The sequence below is a fragment of the Culex quinquefasciatus genome, chromosome 1, assembly GCF_015732765.1.
Source record: "Culex quinquefasciatus strain JHB chromosome 1, VPISU_Cqui_1.0_pri_paternal, whole genome shotgun sequence".
Taxonomy (NCBI): domain Eukaryota; kingdom Metazoa; phylum Arthropoda; class Insecta; order Diptera; family Culicidae; genus Culex; species Culex quinquefasciatus.
The window spans coordinates 49,258,114-49,274,664 of record NC_051861.1 but is presented as its reverse complement, the minus strand read 5'-3'; the positions used below and the strand labels follow the sequence as shown (position 1 = coordinate 49,274,664).

General features: G+C 42.4%; 1 protein-coding gene across 1 annotated transcript; it reads right to left on the bottom strand.

Moving 5' to 3' along the window:
• Nucleotides 1-291: 291 nt before the first annotated feature.
• LOC6034931 (N-alpha-acetyltransferase 15, NatA auxiliary subunit) lies at nt 292-14,067 on the bottom strand. The gene is made up of 5 exons (XM_038257546.1): nt 13,739-14,067; nt 2,374-4,011; nt 2,249-2,312; nt 1,542-2,191; nt 292-1,482 (listed from the first exon to the last, which is right to left on the bottom strand). Exons 1-5 carry the CDS (start codon nt 13,793-13,795, stop codon nt 1,183-1,185), a joined length of 2,709 nt encoding a protein of 902 aa, XP_038113474.1. The 5' UTR covers nt 13,796-14,067; the 3' UTR covers nt 292-1,182.
• Nucleotides 14,068-16,551: the final 2,484 nt, after the last annotated feature.

Below are 16,551 nucleotides of genomic sequence, written 5' to 3'. Positions count from 1 at the left end.
TGAAAAAAAATTATATTGTTCAAAATGATAGAACATTAAAAGTTAACAAAGTATCAGCTCAAATTTTTGCTCAAAAGTTGTTTTGAACGCTGGAATTTAACAAAACAGAAATCGCATACATAACCTCAAAGGGCAAAAATTTCAATCGACATCCTTCGCTCTGTTCTGTTACTCAACACTAGATGTCGCATGTCGTTCAGCTTATGAATGCCAATTCTGGCAAAGCTTGCTGAGGTTCCCTTGAAAAACGGCAGACCATGAAACGTTCGGACAAGAAAATTAAAACCGTTCCACTTTCTTCAAGCTCCTCTATTTCTGGTTTACTTCACACACGCCTGTAAACGTTAGTTATTGTTCTTAACTTTAGTTGTTTTGGGGGGAGAAAAAAAACTATAAATTTGTCTCGATTCCACAATCCGCTAATCGCTTGCTTTTTTTTTCTTCAATGAGTAACTATCAAAGAGTTGAGTAATTGTTTGTGTGTGTGTCATTTTATCCACGATATCGATCTATTTCACTGTACTGATTGATTAGAAATGTTGCTGCGGGGTGGAGCTTGCATGTTCTGTCTGTAAGATGGGGGGATGGGGTCACCAATTTGAAAATGGGGTTGGATTTTTTTTTTAGGTTTGAAAGCACACACTGCATGCTTTATTACTGATATATTACAAAATGTTCATGGCTCTGTGTACCTTTGAGGTGTAAAGTTTTCTTCTAACATAGTTCGTGTGTTGTGTTACTCTTTTTGAAATTAGTTGACGAAGTTTTTTGTATGTGAGGCTAGATCGCACATGCAGCCACACACTCACATACACATACAAACGCACGCACGCACACACTTGAACGAAAACACCGCGAGCAGTGTCGACTGTCGCTGACTCTCTTTATAGTACAGGTTTATTTCCGTTTGGGGAGCGCCGCTTCCTCCTGACTTGTTTGCTTGATCATTTTTCTGTCTGCTAGAATACTACTCGCAAGTGGAACCTAAAAAGCTGTGTGTGTGTTGGTGTGGGGGTGGAAGCCGGTACCTTACAAATTTTTTTACCGTGTTCCGTTGCGTTTCAACTAAAAAACAAACGAAACTCGCCTATTCGATCATGGTTGCTGTTGTTGGGTTGTTGTTCATCATCATCATCATCATCATCACCGTTAGTTCTCAACAGAGCGCACGCGGGTTAAGAGTTAGTTGGCTTTAATTTCGCTTCCGTTTTTTTGTTTCTGTGCCGTCGTCGTCGTCGTCTTTGTCGTCGGTTGCTGTTCCGCCGGGCTCATCGTGGTACCGGTGACGCTGGTCGTCACGGGACCCGCGGACGTCGCGGACTGGGCGGTGGTGAGGGTGGTGGCAACGGTTGGGATAACATCGGCAAAAACGACAGCCAGCGGGAACCGCTTCTGGCAGGCCGCCTTGAACTTGTCCAGCTGCTCGGCCGGGGAGCCGGCGAAGAAGCCAGACTTGAGCAACAGGAACATTTTGGTCGTAATCTGGGGGAGAATTCATAGTTAAGGCTTGGTTGTTTTAAACAGGTGTTCAATCGTCTTACCTCCAACGTGGCGTTCTTCAGCTCAACCGAAGTGAGCAGTTTGACCGCTTCATCGCGTCGCTTCTCGTCCAGCTGGTACATGATCTTGGCGACTTCGTACAGTGCGTCGTTGCTGGCCCGGTTCGCTGCCAGGAAGCTCTCGTTGAGTTCGGCCGCCGAGTTGGCACCGCGGAACAGCTTGGGCCGCTCGCGGTCAATCACCAGCTTGACGCTTTCGTCGATTTCTTTGGACGCGATCCGCGCCTCCAGCGCCTTGTAGAACCGGATGATGCAGTTGTGCAGGGTGGGATTGTTGGCATCGATGGCGCGGGCTCGCTTTAGTGATTGCAGCATCAGCAGCAGCTTGCCCCGGCGCGAGTAGATCTCGAACGCCATCAGGTGTGTCTCGATGCGGTCCTTTCCGAGCAGCTGCAGCGGTCGCAGGAACTCGATGGCCTTCTCCAGCGGATCTTCCGGCCGGGCCAGCTTGTCCGGTATCAGCTCGTCCAGCTGGGGCGTCTCTGGGTCACCGTCCTGGTTGGCGTTGCGTTGCTTGTTTTCCTTTTTCTGGTTCGCCTGCGCGGCTTGGGCGTTCTCTTGCTCGGCCTTCTTCTTGGCGGCCTTGCGTTGCTTGTTGCGCAGCTTTTTCAGCTCCGCCGGGGGCAGGTTTTCTGCAAAGATTTAAAGGTCAACACTTTTCACCGACAATCAACGGTTCAGTATCTTACCAGTATCGAGCTCCTCTTCGGCCGATTCAGCTGGCAGAGGTTTGTCAAATAACCGAACGTAGACCTGCAAAAAAAAAAAACAAATTTCAACAATCAACTCATCAAACTACCCCAAAAAATCTCACCTCAATTGCGCACTTGGCCGCCCGGTAGTAGAACGGATGCCGCCGCAGCACGTCCTCCAGCCGGAGCAGTCCCACGTACGAGCGCAGCGTCATCTTGCGCATGCAGTACGTGTGGAAGTCGAACTGGTCCTCGATGATTTCGGAAAAGTGCCGATCTACCTCGTGGCACTTTTTCAGAGCCTCGCCCCACTTCTCCATCCGCTGGTAGGACAGTGCGCACTCCGTCTGGAACCACATGCACTGCATTTCGTTGAGATTTTCCATCGCGGAGACGCCCTCGCGGGTAAACTTGCCGCAAATGTCCTCCGCTTCCTTGATCTGGTTGGCACGTAGCATGTACTTGGCGCACTTGGAGTTGATGTAGCGATCGGCCGTGTCCAAGCTCTGCGCCTCGTCCATCCACTTGACCGCCTCGAGAACATCGCCGGCGTGCTTGTACACGCGACCCTTGGTCACAAACAGCTCGATCAGGGTCGGCGTGTGGTCGATGGCCGCGTTGATAAAGTCCAGCGCCTTTTCCGACTCGCGCAGGTGATCGTAGTGCTGAGCCAGGTAGAACAGCGTCCACAGCAGTGCCGAAGCCGGCTCCTTGGGCAGATTCTGCTCCTTGTCCTCGGCCGCAAAGTATCCGCTGCTGGTCAGATTCTGGTGATATCCTTCGACGAGTTCGGTGATGACGCGAACCTTCTGCTCGTCACGGTACAGCGAGCGCAGATTCACAAACAGTGGCGGTACGCCTTTCCGCAGGTTACGCCGCAGATGCTCGTCGACCAGTGTACGGAACGTGTCGCCCTGGGCCACGTCCAACGGCAGTCGCTTGGCACAGAATGATTGCTGGTGTTCCGCCTGGAGCTTCTGGTACGCCTCGATTGTTTCCTCCTGGCCGCCTACCTTAAGCGCCTTCAGATACTGCTCGTAGTACGCAATGTTCTCCGGATTACGCTTGAGCAGCTCGCCGTACACGACACGGGCCTCGTCGTGGCGGTTCAGCTTAAGGCACAGATCACCCATGGTCTCCTTCACGGCGAGCGTGTCCAAAATTTGCAGCTGATACTTTTTCAAATGTTGCAACGCCTTCTCGTAATTGCCCGACTCCTGGATCACCTGGATCTGATAAAGCAGCAACTCGCTGTGCTTGTAGTCGTACGTCTCCACCGTTTGGGACGCCCGGAACGTCTCCAGGATATTATTAGCCGTGTCGTAATCTCCCAGCAGGTGGTAACTCATGGCAAACCCAATCCACGAGGCGTGCTGCGACGGACGCAACTTGAACAGCTGGTGGCGCGTTTCCCGATAACCCTCCAAGTCCCGCATCTGAATCTGCAGCAGCGACAAATCGCGCAGAATCTGGATGTTGTCCTTTTCCCACTTGAGCGCATTGCGGTAGCACTTGATCGCCTCCTCGTACTTCTTGTCCGACCGCTGCAGCAGACCGTACACGTGCCAGCACACGTGCGACTTGAGATCGTTGCGCAGCCCGCGGCGCACGTAGTCGTACGCTTCCTCCTTGCGACCGAGACAGTTCAGCGTGAGGCCCTTCATCGCGAGCGTTTCACCGTGCTCGGTAAACTTCGGATTGGTCAGGATCTGCTTGGCCAGCTTGAGCCCATTTTTGTACTGCTTCATCTCGTAGCATTTCTGGAAGGCGTAGAAAGTAGGAATTAGTGAAACCTGTCAATACACCGACCCCAAATCAAAATAAATTGTCGGGAGACTTCGGCAGGATAATCGATTCCGCTTCGTAGTTCGAATTAAGCCTTCCGCGCGGAAATGGTAATTTTTCAAGGTGATTTCAGGGCCCGAGGGAGCCCCGATTTGGACCACACTAATGAGACCTAGGCGCTGCGGCAAGCGAACGAACGAGCCCTTAGATGGAGTACTTGCAGCTCAGAACGAGTGCAAACTTTGCTTGAGGAACCGATCATCGTCACCCTAGTGAGGATCAAAAGACTCTGGTGGGCTGATCAGATTGTCATATTTGCATATTCCAATTTGCTCTCTATCCGCATTGACTTTTTTTTGTTTTTTTTTTCATGCACGCCAAGGGTGAAATGATACCTCTTCGGTTGACATCCGGTGAGGAACATCCTGGAAGGAGGCGGTCTTTTTCGCGCAAAAACAAACACCGTTCTTCCATCCCGAAAAAAGCGTTTTCGTGAATTTCGGCAGGAGGAAAAACGAGCAAGCATTTCGGGCAACCTAACCATCTAGGTTAGACCGGAGTCAACATTTACTTCCCCGTCCGACAGAAGGCGTGATCAGACAAAGCTCGTTTCGAAAAATTGCAACCGGGACAGTTCGAAATCGAACCCAATCCGATTGGGTGATGGACAACCACGCTTACCCCTACACCACGGTCCCGCAACATTTGGTATACGTTTTGTAAAAATAAGTATGCATTAAATAATGTAATTTCCCTGATTATAACTCTACGGATTTTCTATTATTCAAATGAAAATGGTATCGTTCTATAGCAGGAAATGTAAAAACCAAGGAAAAACAAAAATGAAGTGTGTGTGTGTGTGTGTGTGTGTGTGTGTGTGTGTGCAACCAACCAAACGGGACCACGCGGCCGCTTCTTACAAATTGAGTTGTTTCCATGTATTTTTAGATCTACATTATATACATGCAAATAACTCGCATAGGCATTTGGAAGTTGTTAGCTCTGCCGAGCTTCGGTGACCCATTTCTACGCTGGCTAGCCGAGCGCGAGGCGAGCTTTATCGACAAGCCCCGCCCTGAAGAACGTTTGCACCAATCGGGTTAGCATTTTTGGCCTAGTAGTTAGGCATTTTTGCTTACCAAGCCAAAGTACGGGGGATCGAACCCCGACTCGAGCGACTTTGATTTTTCGTTCATGTTCAGAGTTTCAAGATTTATATTTTCTATACTTTCTCGTTTGGAGCAGATGGGAATCGAACCCAGGACCATTCGCATACAAAGCGAACACCGTTACCAGTCAGCCACGGCCGCTCCCCCATTGGAAAAACAAAAATGAAGAGTGGCTGCAAAATTCGTAATATAAAAAAGTATAAACATTTAAATTACGAGCCCTGGTTTCAACATTTTCATGAAAAAAAAGTGTTTTAAAATGCATTATACAACTGTCCAGTTGTTTTGCCATCATTAGTTTCCAAAATATCTGAGTATTGACGAAAATTTTATTTTTTGCGAAACATAAATATTTTTTGCGGTGCTGTACATTGGAATTTCATAAAAATTCAAAATATTTTTCAACAAGCCCAAACATGCCTAATATGATTATCAATGCAGAAAAATGCATTTTAGATTGTTTTCAGTTGATTAGACTTAAGAGCGAGTCCACGAACAGGGCATACCCTTTTGTATGGGACGTCGTTTGGACCTCACCAATCTGCCTGAAATTTTCAGGGGTTGTTTGTACATATAAAACTAGCATCTGGCCAAAATATGAGCACTCTAGGTCAACTGAAAGTGGGGCAAATCGGGACACAAAGTTTGAAGATTCAAAAACGTAAAAAATCTCAAAAAGGCTATAACTTAGGCAAAATTCAATTTAATTTCAAAATTCAAAATGCGTCTTAAAGGGCTTCAAAAATGCAACAAAATGCAGGGTAGAGCATCCCAATTGGTTAATTCTAAAGGGAGTTATTGGCATTTTAGTGAAAAAATAGCATAATTTTTAAACTCAAATAAAAAAGTGTTCCATCCAGATATCAACTCGGATCGACCTGCAGCTTGTAGGGGACATCTGGAACTACCATCTGAGACTGAGACCGCTTTGGGTAAGGCAGTTTAACATATTAAATAGACACTTTTACTTTTAGTGATTTTTTTGGTTGTAAATTTTTGCTCGGGGGACCCCTTAGATCCCATTTTATGGTGATAATTTTATCATATTCGTGTTTCTGAGGCAATTTCACAATAGAAACATACATAAAAATGTATATTATCATCCATTTTAACCCCTTAAAAAATTGCATGAGCATGAGCATGAGCATGAGAGACCACCCATGGTTGTCCTTCTCCGTTGCTGAACAGAACCGTAATATCCTTTCAGCACTATTGATCATAGGCTTCGACTATCAAGTGGTATTTCCCTTATCAACAGCATGTATGAATGCGCTGAAAAGATAAAACACCATGATTTCCAAAACAAGATCAGTTGCGAATAGGTAACAGTCATTGGCCACCAACGGCGCCCGCCATGTCAGTTTGTAGATCTCGATTTTTTAAGGGACGGGAATGTTAGTTAGCGCAGGTTGCTACTAGGGCAGCTGATTTACTCTGTGCTTACACCCCACGAGCGCCAGGAACCTGAAAACTTGTTAGTAGGATAGGGTGTTTGGTCAGGATTCATCATAGAAGATGATGATGCGACCCAAAATCATAGTTTTGTTGAAAGGTATTATATTTTATTCTCAAGGCAAACAATCGGATGCTGCGGATGAGACATTTCCCGTTTAAATGTTGTTAAATTTTTAATGAAATGGTTTAATCTTAGACAGCCGGCTGTGGAAAGATAAAACCAAATAATATTTATTTATAAAATGAGGTGTTAAACGCAATGCTGCAATGATAGCGTAGTCTGATTTTAATTATATAATCATTTAGTTCATGAATTTGTTACGGAATAGACGCAATGAACTCAACCATCAAGTGCCTTCCGATCTTCTTTCTGTTAGCTAGATAAGATATTGATTTTCGTTGCCTCTCGAGCTACGATGCTTTGGAGAGGTCTTAACACACAAACAACCGGCGTCGAGCCCTCCGAGCTACGGAGCTATGGGAAGGTCTTTTCAACACAAAAAAGACTCGCGTACCACACGACGTTCTTGATGAATCAAAATAATGTTGTAACGCGATAAACCTAGCGAACTCGGATCGTTTTTATCGAAAACTATATAAAGAGAACAAAAAAAAAAAAAAAAACTCATCGGCCAACGAACGCGAGAACTAAAAAAAATAATTAGAAAGAAAAAGAAAAAGAAGACCAATCACCCCATGCACACAAACAGCGACACAAAAGAGACAAAAATAACACAAAAAAACAGGACTGTGCGTCCTCATAGGTACTGCACTAATGATCATTGAACTCACTTGATTGTTCAAAAATAAAATCGAATTGATTTAAAGTAATTGCCAAAGTGTAGAAACAATTTAAACCGTTAATAGTTTGCGACGGCCCGAACACAACGTCGTCAATTTTTAAAGGTAGAAATAAATAAAACAAAACAAAAAAATACCAAGAACATAAAAAATAGGATTCACTAAGAAAAGGCCTATATCTCCCACACATACTTAAAAAAATCAAGTTAACACGCAACATGGTACGAAATCACCAAATGATTTCCTTACTCTCACACTTGCCCTGCAAGCATACACTCAAAATCCCGCACCCACTCTCCCTCTCCCAACCTCTCCATCTCACACACAATCAAACACTCAAGCACACTGACTCACACAAAAGGAACGCGCGAACCGATCACCCGCCACACTACTTGTCCGCCGAAAAAGCGCGTTTTCTACTCCCGTATGTGTCCACTCTCTACTGAAGAAGTCACCAACACCGATGCAGAGTTATCGCCAAATAGAGTTATCTAAGCCCGATCTCACGCACACTAGCACGCCATTTGTTATGCTGCAGGGTACAAAATTTAACTTCAATCTTTTTCGTGTATGTACACGCGATACATGCGCACGTAGATAACTCTATGAGTACAAACACTCCTAATCCCTCTCGAAACACAACTCACGCACACTTCTGGCATACAAAATCATACACAAACATCCAACAAAGAACGGACTCACCGGATTCAAGAAATTTGACGGCTGCCGCTGATATCCTGACCACTTTCTCCTCTTCATGGCCAGCATTTCTCAAACGCCGGACTCCCGTCGGGGCACCAGCACATTCCATGAAGCTCCGTTTTCTCGGTTCTCCAAAAACAGCAGGAGACTGGAACGAGTCGTCTTTGCACCAAAGTGAGCACTTCCGGGCCGGTTGTGCCGCAGCGACCCACTCAACATAATGCCACCGGAAGGCCACACAAACCGAAAGCAAGATGCCACCTTATTCCCACTCGCAACGATTAAAAACTTTTTGCGGCAGTAACTTCTAAATTTTACCGAAAAAACGCACCCCGATTCGTGAACGCAAATCGAAATTAAAACCGACAAATTTCTTCAGTGTAAAAAAAGAAAACGGCTAACATCTCTTGCCACATTACTCACACACACAAACACAGCACACACCTGTCATCTCTCACCAGAACCACTCAAGGAGAGTTGCAAAACATACAACACAAAACAGAACGCTCTCACCCGGGTTACGGCTTGGTATGCAGTCTCTCGATTCGGTCGCTGCCGCTCCTCCCCTTCGAATGACAGGGTGGCGTCGTCCAGCACCTCACACCATCGCTGGTCAGCCGCATTTCTCTCATGCTGTCAGCAACGCATCTCCCCACCAGTGTGTGTTTGAAAGCGCGGATTTTCCCGTCAGTCAGCGTGAAGCGATGAGGTACCGCGCTACATTCGCCCTCCCCACAACATCCGCTTGTGCGCCTGCATTCATTCATGCCACTGACACACATCAATACACTGACAGCCGTGAAATGAACTCAAAGAGCAAGGAGCACTGGAGCAGTCAATCTTTTTCTCAGCTCTCTCTTTCCGATTCGGCCCAGTTCACTGCAGCGCACTAACACACACAAACGCCCGTAACGCAGAAAAGATGCCATCGAATTGCAAAAATGCCGGAACGATTTGCCACAAAACGGAAGATTTCATAGACTCCATGGCCGGAAATCGGACAAACACTGCCACCACAATACTGTCCGGAGGAAGCCGAACGGAGTAAACTTGACCAGCAAACCAAATCGCACGAAAAACACTAATAAAATCACTCTCTTTGAAGACGCGAAAAGGAACGAACCGGACACGACAAAGGCCACGAGTCTTTTCTCCATTTTAACCCCTTAAAAAATTAAAGATAAAAAAAAAAAAAAAAAATAAGAAACTGCTTTTTTTTTGGTGTCATCTAGTATCCTTGGAAACGAACTTGATTTTCAATAAATGTGAATCAAAGTTTTTTTTTAACTTTCATTTTTTAAAGGGTTAAAATGGATGAAAACAAACATTTTTATGCATGTTTCTAATGTGAAATTGCCTCAGGAACACGATTATGATAAAATTATCACCAGAAAATGGGAACTAAGGGGTCCTCCAAGCCAAAATTTACTACCAAAAAAATCACTAAAAGTAAAAGTGTCTATTTGATACACTAGCGTGCACAGGGTGGGGCAACATGGGGCAACTGCCCCACCATCCTCAGAAATTTGTTCTAAATTTGGTCAGGGGGTGTCCACAAATGACGTATTTTTCAAAACGTCCATATTATTGCCCCACCTTCCTCAAAGAGCTGGGCACGCTAGTGATTTGATATGTTAAACTGCCTTACCCAAAGCGGTCTCAGTCTCAGATGGTAGTCCCAGATGTCCCCTACAAGCTGCAGGTCGATCCGAATTGATATCTGGATGGAACACTTTTTTATTTGAGTTTGAAAATTATGCTATTTTTTCACTAAAATGCCAATAACTCCCTTTAGAATTAACCGATTGGGATGCTCTATCCTGCATTTTGTTGCATTTTTTAAGCCCTTTCAGATGCATTTTGAATTTTGAAATTAAATTGAATTTTGCCTAAGTTATAGCTTTTTTAAAAATTTTTACGTTTTTTACTTTCAAACTTTGTGTCCCGATTTGTCCCACTTCCCGTTGACCTAGAGTGCTCATATTTTGGCCAGATGCTAGTTTTATATGTACAAACAACCCCTGAAAATTTCAGGCAGATTGGTGAGGTCGATGCGAGATGGGTATGCTTTGCTCGTGGACTCGCTCTTAAATTTTCATGGACATTTTGAAGTTTTTTGGAATTTTTTTCCCTTCTGATTTTTCAGACCAATTATGAAGGGAGAGGGCGACGTAAACTTTGAAAAATATTTGCAACGACCTTATTAAATTTTAAAATTTTCAAATTTTCGAAGTTTCCATTTTTAAATTTTTGAGTCATACACCGACGACGAGACACAACAGCGGCTGTTCGCGACAACATCCTGGGAGTGGATTTGCCGTTAAATCAACGCCTAAGGATCTGCTGCTTCAACTGGACCAGACACACTACTTCCAGTGGGAAAAGTGTACTGGTGTACGGAGCCACTTGCTGAAACGGATTGCCGATCGAGGCAAAGACAAAAACAACCCTATTTTCGTTTAAAAGCTGTGTTAAACAACTAGTTTAAGCCTTCCGCATCTAACTTGGATTTTTAGCTTTATTTGGAACCATTTGGTTGGTTTATTTATCTCCGTTTTCTATCTTAAAGTTACCTCCTTAACCTGATAAAAAGTTGTAAACTAACAGGCTCTCGTCACAAATAAACAATCAATTACAATTACAATTACTTGAGATCAAATTTGATACCTGCTTTGATACGCGCGGTGGGAGACTCGGGAGCAAACTCGAGAGCAAATCTGGAGTTTTTTTTAAAGGTCCAAAATTTTCAGTTTTTGCTTTTTGGTTGTTTTTTTCAGAGTGACCACTCAAATCCCATTTTCAAATTCCCGACTTTTTTCCAGACTTTTCCAGAATGCTAAAAAAATACGCATTTCTTATCTAAAGAATGATTTCAAACAATAAACTTTCTATAAGAAAAGTCAATATTAACCACCGAAAACAAATTGAATGAATTTAAAAATAATCCAAATATAGGCATTTTTTGTAAATACAGAAACTAAACAACAATTGAAAAAAAAAAATCAAAGATGGAATTTAATTATTATGATTCAGAGTAGAAACACAAACAATTAGTCTTTGAAAAAATTATCGAAAGTTCAACAATACTTATAACTTCCATGTTATTTTTTAAATTGGTAAAAGTATAGTTTTTGATACTTCGTTTCATCTGGAAATGACAAAAAGTCAAAGGTAACTGAACTTAAAATTTCGTTCTTATTTTTTTTTTAATCTTCATCATCATTTTAAACCGAAGAATGATTAAAACATAATTGCTGATATTATTCATTCAAAGGATTTAGAAAAATGTTAAGGAATTTATAAAAAAAAAAAATTTGCCAAGTTCCCTATTTAATTTTGTAATTTTTGATATTGTTTTTTGCCTTCCTCACCTTACTGAGGAAAGGCTATAAAATCACTCGAAAAATGAACTTCTTAATTTGACCTCGTAGACCCACCTTCACGTATACCTATCGACTCAGAATCAAATTCTGAGCAAATGTCTGTGTGTGTGTGTGTGTGTAGGGATGTGGGTCTGTGCACCAAAAAATATGCACTCGATTATCTCAGCACTGGCTTAACCGATTTGGACCGTTTTGATCTCATTCGATTCGTCTTGGGGTCCCATAAGTCCCTATTGAAAATTATGAAGTTTAGTAAAGTACTTCAAAAGAAGATTGGAAGATTGTAAAAAGGGTGGTTTTTGTAAGAAACCCTGTCATGTTATACATTTTCAGAAAGGTATTAAAAAGACCTTTCCAATGAGTCTAAAACATCAAGGATCTGACAATCCTATCAAAAGTTATTGGCACTTATGTGTTATTTATACACTTTTTGGAGGCCGGATCTCAGATATTTCAGTAAAAATGATGTCCGGCTTATCATGCGACCCATCGTTAGTTAGATAATCGAAATACCTTTCAAATGAGCCTAAAACATCAAGGATCTGACAACCCTATTAAAAGTTATTGGCACTTAAGTGTTATTTATACACTTTTTGGAGGCCGGATCTCAGATATTTCAGTAAAAATGATGTCCGGGTCTATCATGCGACCCATCGTTAGTTAGATAATCGAAAGATCTTTCAAATGAGCCTAAAACATCAAGGATCTGACAAACCTATCAAAAGTTATTGACACTTAAGTGTTATTTATACACTTTTTAGAGGTTTGATTTCAGATATTGTGATAAAAATATTGTCTGAATCTTCCATGCGAACTATCGTTGGATAGGTTTTTTTTATCAGACCTTGCCGATGAGCCAGAAATATTGATGGTCTGCGAACCATATCAAAAGAAATGAGTTATAAAGTTGATTTGTTAAACATGTTAAGGGGGAATGTTGCTATTTTTACTGAATGTATTGACTTTATGAATATGAGGAAGGCACCAACCACCTAAAGGTGGATTAAGTAACGTTTTTTAATCAAAGTTCATTTATCTAGTGGTCAGTATTTAACTGTTTTTTTTTTCAATTTTTATGTTTTACCACTTATTTTGAGCAAAATGTTTGAATAGACAAAAAAATTTAACAGTTTTGCAATAACTCTAAACTTTTTGGATTTTTTTTTGCAATTTCAAAATTTTCTTTATGTTTTCAAAACGTAAAAAATGTTTTTCAATTTTGGATTTTATTCGATATTTAAGTTTTCCGAAAACTGAAAATCAAGCTTTATGTATAATAAGTAATTTACCCATAGTCTCAAAAAAAAAGTTTAAAGGCAACACTTGAAAAACATATTTATAATTACTTAATGAATTTAGTTAAAGAATAAAAAATATTTACCAAAAAAAACCATTGCCAAACTCAAGTTGGAATCTGTTATCAAATATTAAATCTTTGTGACAAAATTAAATAGAATCATGACTCTAAGCTGGCCATTAGGCTCTATTTTTTTATTAGTTTTTCATTAACTTAACCTCTTGTTTGATAAACAAAAATTAATAGAGATCATATGATTCATGAAAAATATTAAGATTTTGAAGGTCTTAAACAGCTATTCCATACTCAAATATATTGAAATGCATAGTGAAATTTTTGACAAAAAATCATAAATTCCCGACTTTTTCCCGATTTTGGCGAATTCACGACTTTTTCCCGACTTTCCCGATTTCCCAACTTGAGTGGCCACCCTGTTTTTTACACCCCTGACTCAAGGCGGTTTCGAAAACACCCAAAAAGCAAAAACTAAAAATTTGGTTTATTGGACCATTTCAAAAAAAAAAAAAAAAAAACAAACTCCGGAAATTTGGTGGGAATCAAATCGGGTAGCAAATGGTTTAACTTTCGACATTTTCGAAAAATGAAATTCTTTGAATTTTTAATAGGATTAAATAGTTTAACAAACTTTTAGCATTTCTAGGCATGAATCAACACATAATTTGGCCAATATTCAGAAATGGATTCAATCTTCGTTCTGACAACACTGCCATGGCTAAAAGCAGCCAGAGGAAGAAAAAAAAACTTCCACCCGCAGAAAGAAGAAAACATCCAAGAACGAAAAGAAGACCCCCCTCCTCCGAGAACGGCCTCTGGTCCTCGACAACAGTCATCGTCGCACTTCCGCGGTTCTGTGCGAGCCAGCACCGTCACTTACCAAGATCTTCCGAAACAGGGCGCTCTCCTTTGGCGGCAACGGATCGCTGGAAGGCATCTTTTCGGTGTGTTCTTCACTGGATTTTGCAGCGGCAGGAAAAAAACACGTTCGCACGCAACTCGAAGCACAGGTTCCGAAATAGAAAGACGTGGGGGGTGCCTCTACTGGCAGAGCTGAAGTACACACACGCACACACTCGGGGAGGCGAAATCCGGATTTCGACGGAATCTAGCGGCGCGGTACCCTCGCAGAAATCTCGCGCACCTTCAGCTTTTTTGCTAATGATGTTCCGAAGCGAAGCGGTTCAGTCCGGTGACACTTTTGAAGGAACCGCAAGCGCGAACCGGTACACGGAAGGGACGGTGCCACAGGGGTGTGATGACAGAGCTGTCAACAAACAGGTGCTGAATACGAGGGGCGCCTTTGGAATTTAACTCTGGCATTGCACGGTTATTTGAAACATTCCATTTTTTTATTATTTTTACTCAAATTCCATGCAAACCAGTTAATTTTTGATAAAGCAGGAAAAAATATCAAAATAGGTACCTGTCAAAGCCTGCTATTGTCGCCGCGGCACTAAACCGAATTGAGCAAGTTTAACTCTCGCGACGATTTTCGGTCGCGAAATATCTGTCAAGCATGTTTAAGTGATTTTGAATCAGTGTGTTTGCTTTTTTTGTTTTGACGGCTTTGGATGATGAGAAAAACGTGGCTGATCTTTTCTGGTCTGCCAAGGAAATGGAATGCTTTAGATTAAATTATTGTTTCAAATCTTAATTTTTAGTTCTACTACCACTAGAACTGTTTTATTTGGGGTAATTTATGAAGTTCAGTCAGTTTCCAGCTCCAGGAAAAAACGCAAAAGGGAAAAAGTCTTGGTTAAGTTGCTGATTACGGATCGATTACCGTCTGAATAAAACAAAAATAAGTGGCCTCATTGTCGAGGGACCTCATTCCGGTCCGTTGTGTCCTCTCACCGGGAGAGTTTTGCCGATGCGGGATGTTGCGGGTGTCGATTGAATAAGCTCTATAGCGTCGCTGTTTGTCGCTGTTTGTGTGCTTGGGTGAGTAGTTATTACACTCAAACCCCGATGGTTTGACACCAACAGTTGTCAAACGAACGGGGTCACTTTTTAGTTTGACACCCCTTTTACACGGAGTTCACTCACACAATCAAACGTTTGTTTTGATATTGTGCGTAAGCGCCGTGTAAAAAGTGACAGTTCGTCACTTTTTAGCTGGCAAAAACCAGGCAAGCCACTTTTCTCAAAGTAATGAGCGAAATAGTGTTGAAAAATGGTGTATTTTCACTGTTTATGCATTATAGCTTCACAAAGTAAACATCATACTTCATTTCAACAATGTCTGGAAGAAATAAAAAATAAAATTTTACAAATTGCCACTCAAAAAAACTGGCAATGCCAGATTTATCTGGCAACCTGGCATCCCTGTCTCTCGCTTCGGTGGAAGACCACCGACTGAAGCCAGTCTTCAAATTTCCCGTGGTTTTGTAGGGAAGCGGGAAGGCTAGTTCCTGAAAACGCCACCTGGTGGAGCTTGAAAGAGGAGCTGAGCTCCTCTCGCTTCGGTGGAAGACCACCGACTGAAGCCAGTCCAGCGTTGCCACATGTACAGATTTATCTGTCATGGTACAGATTTTCAGCAAAGATCTGAGTACAGAATCTGTACGTACAGATGACAGATATTTGGGTCACCGTACTGATTTGTACAGATTTTCAGATAAAACAGATTCTTACTCAAAATGATATTATTGAATAGTTAAGTTATTGCAATTATCTCAACATTTAAGAACTTTTCATTGATTAAATCTAGTTTAACTTTTGAAACATTTAGAAATGGATCAAGCCTAGGATCAAGCTTATATTTTTGCACGATCTTAGATCCATTTATGCTAGAATATTTTGAACTAGGAGTCTCTCTTAATACTAACCCCCAGTACGCCGCGGGTAATTGGCTCCCTCCCACTAACATTTACACACAAGATCCTCTGTAGTTTTAGGTTTTTCTTAGGTTTAAGAAAACTGCATTTACAATAGCAGACTCATTGTGTTCGGTCAAAGCCGAACAGAGGAAGAAATGTGGACTGTATTTTGCGGCGGTGGAACTTTCGAGCACGGTCACATGGGCGAACAAACGGAGGACCACTTCGGAGGGTCGGATCGGATTGGGATTGGGCGGATTTACTAGACTACTTAAATATATTTCTCCACGGTTTCTCGGTACAAAGGTAAGTGCGGTCGCGGGTGCTTCCTCGGAAGCCGGTTCTGGGATTCGCGTGGGTTCGCGTCGATGAAACTTGTCCGAAACGCGTCGGCAGCTTCCTCCTCGGCTGGAGGTCGGCACAAGAATGGCGGCGGGGGTGAAAGTAGCGATCGTCGTTGCACGCGCCGTTTTCCACCTGTCAGTTTGTTTTGGTTGGCGCGCCCTTCAGGGTTGCTCGGGTACACGCTAAACAGCTTCCGGTACGGAACACATTGCTAACCAGGTTTCAGTACCGACAAGGACCTAATAAAAATAATTTATAGCATTTCGTTCTAATAAAGTTATAACATAATTTCCAGCATTTCCCCAAAATGATTTTGAAATTAAGGAGAACACAGGTAAAATAAAATCTTAAATAGGGGAAATTCTCGTATGTTTGGCAGGTTAAGCACTCGCTCCTAACTCCATCCAATTTACTGATTTTCACTATTTAAACAACTAATTTTGCAAAACTTTTGATAGAAACTTGCTTGCTCACTTCTTATTGAGCTATCTATCACTCGATTTCAGTTGAAAACGCTTTTAATTAG

What these genes read in the sequence shown, in the direction of transcription:
- LOC6034931 (XM_038257546.1), bottom strand. Translation starts at nt 13,795, where the DNA reads ATGCCTTCCAGCGATCCGTTGCCGCCAAAGGAGAGCGCCCTGTTTCGG. An exon ending in CGGCCAAGTGCGCAATTGAG is followed by an intron (nt 2,313 to 2,373) that starts GTGAGATTTTTT and finishes TTTTTTTTGCAG; the next exon opens with GTCTACGTTCGGTTATTTGA. An exon ending in CGAAGAGGAGCTCGATACTG is followed by an intron (nt 2,192 to 2,248) that starts GTAAGATACTGA and finishes AAATCTTTGCAG; the next exon opens with AAAACCTGCCCCCGGCGGAG.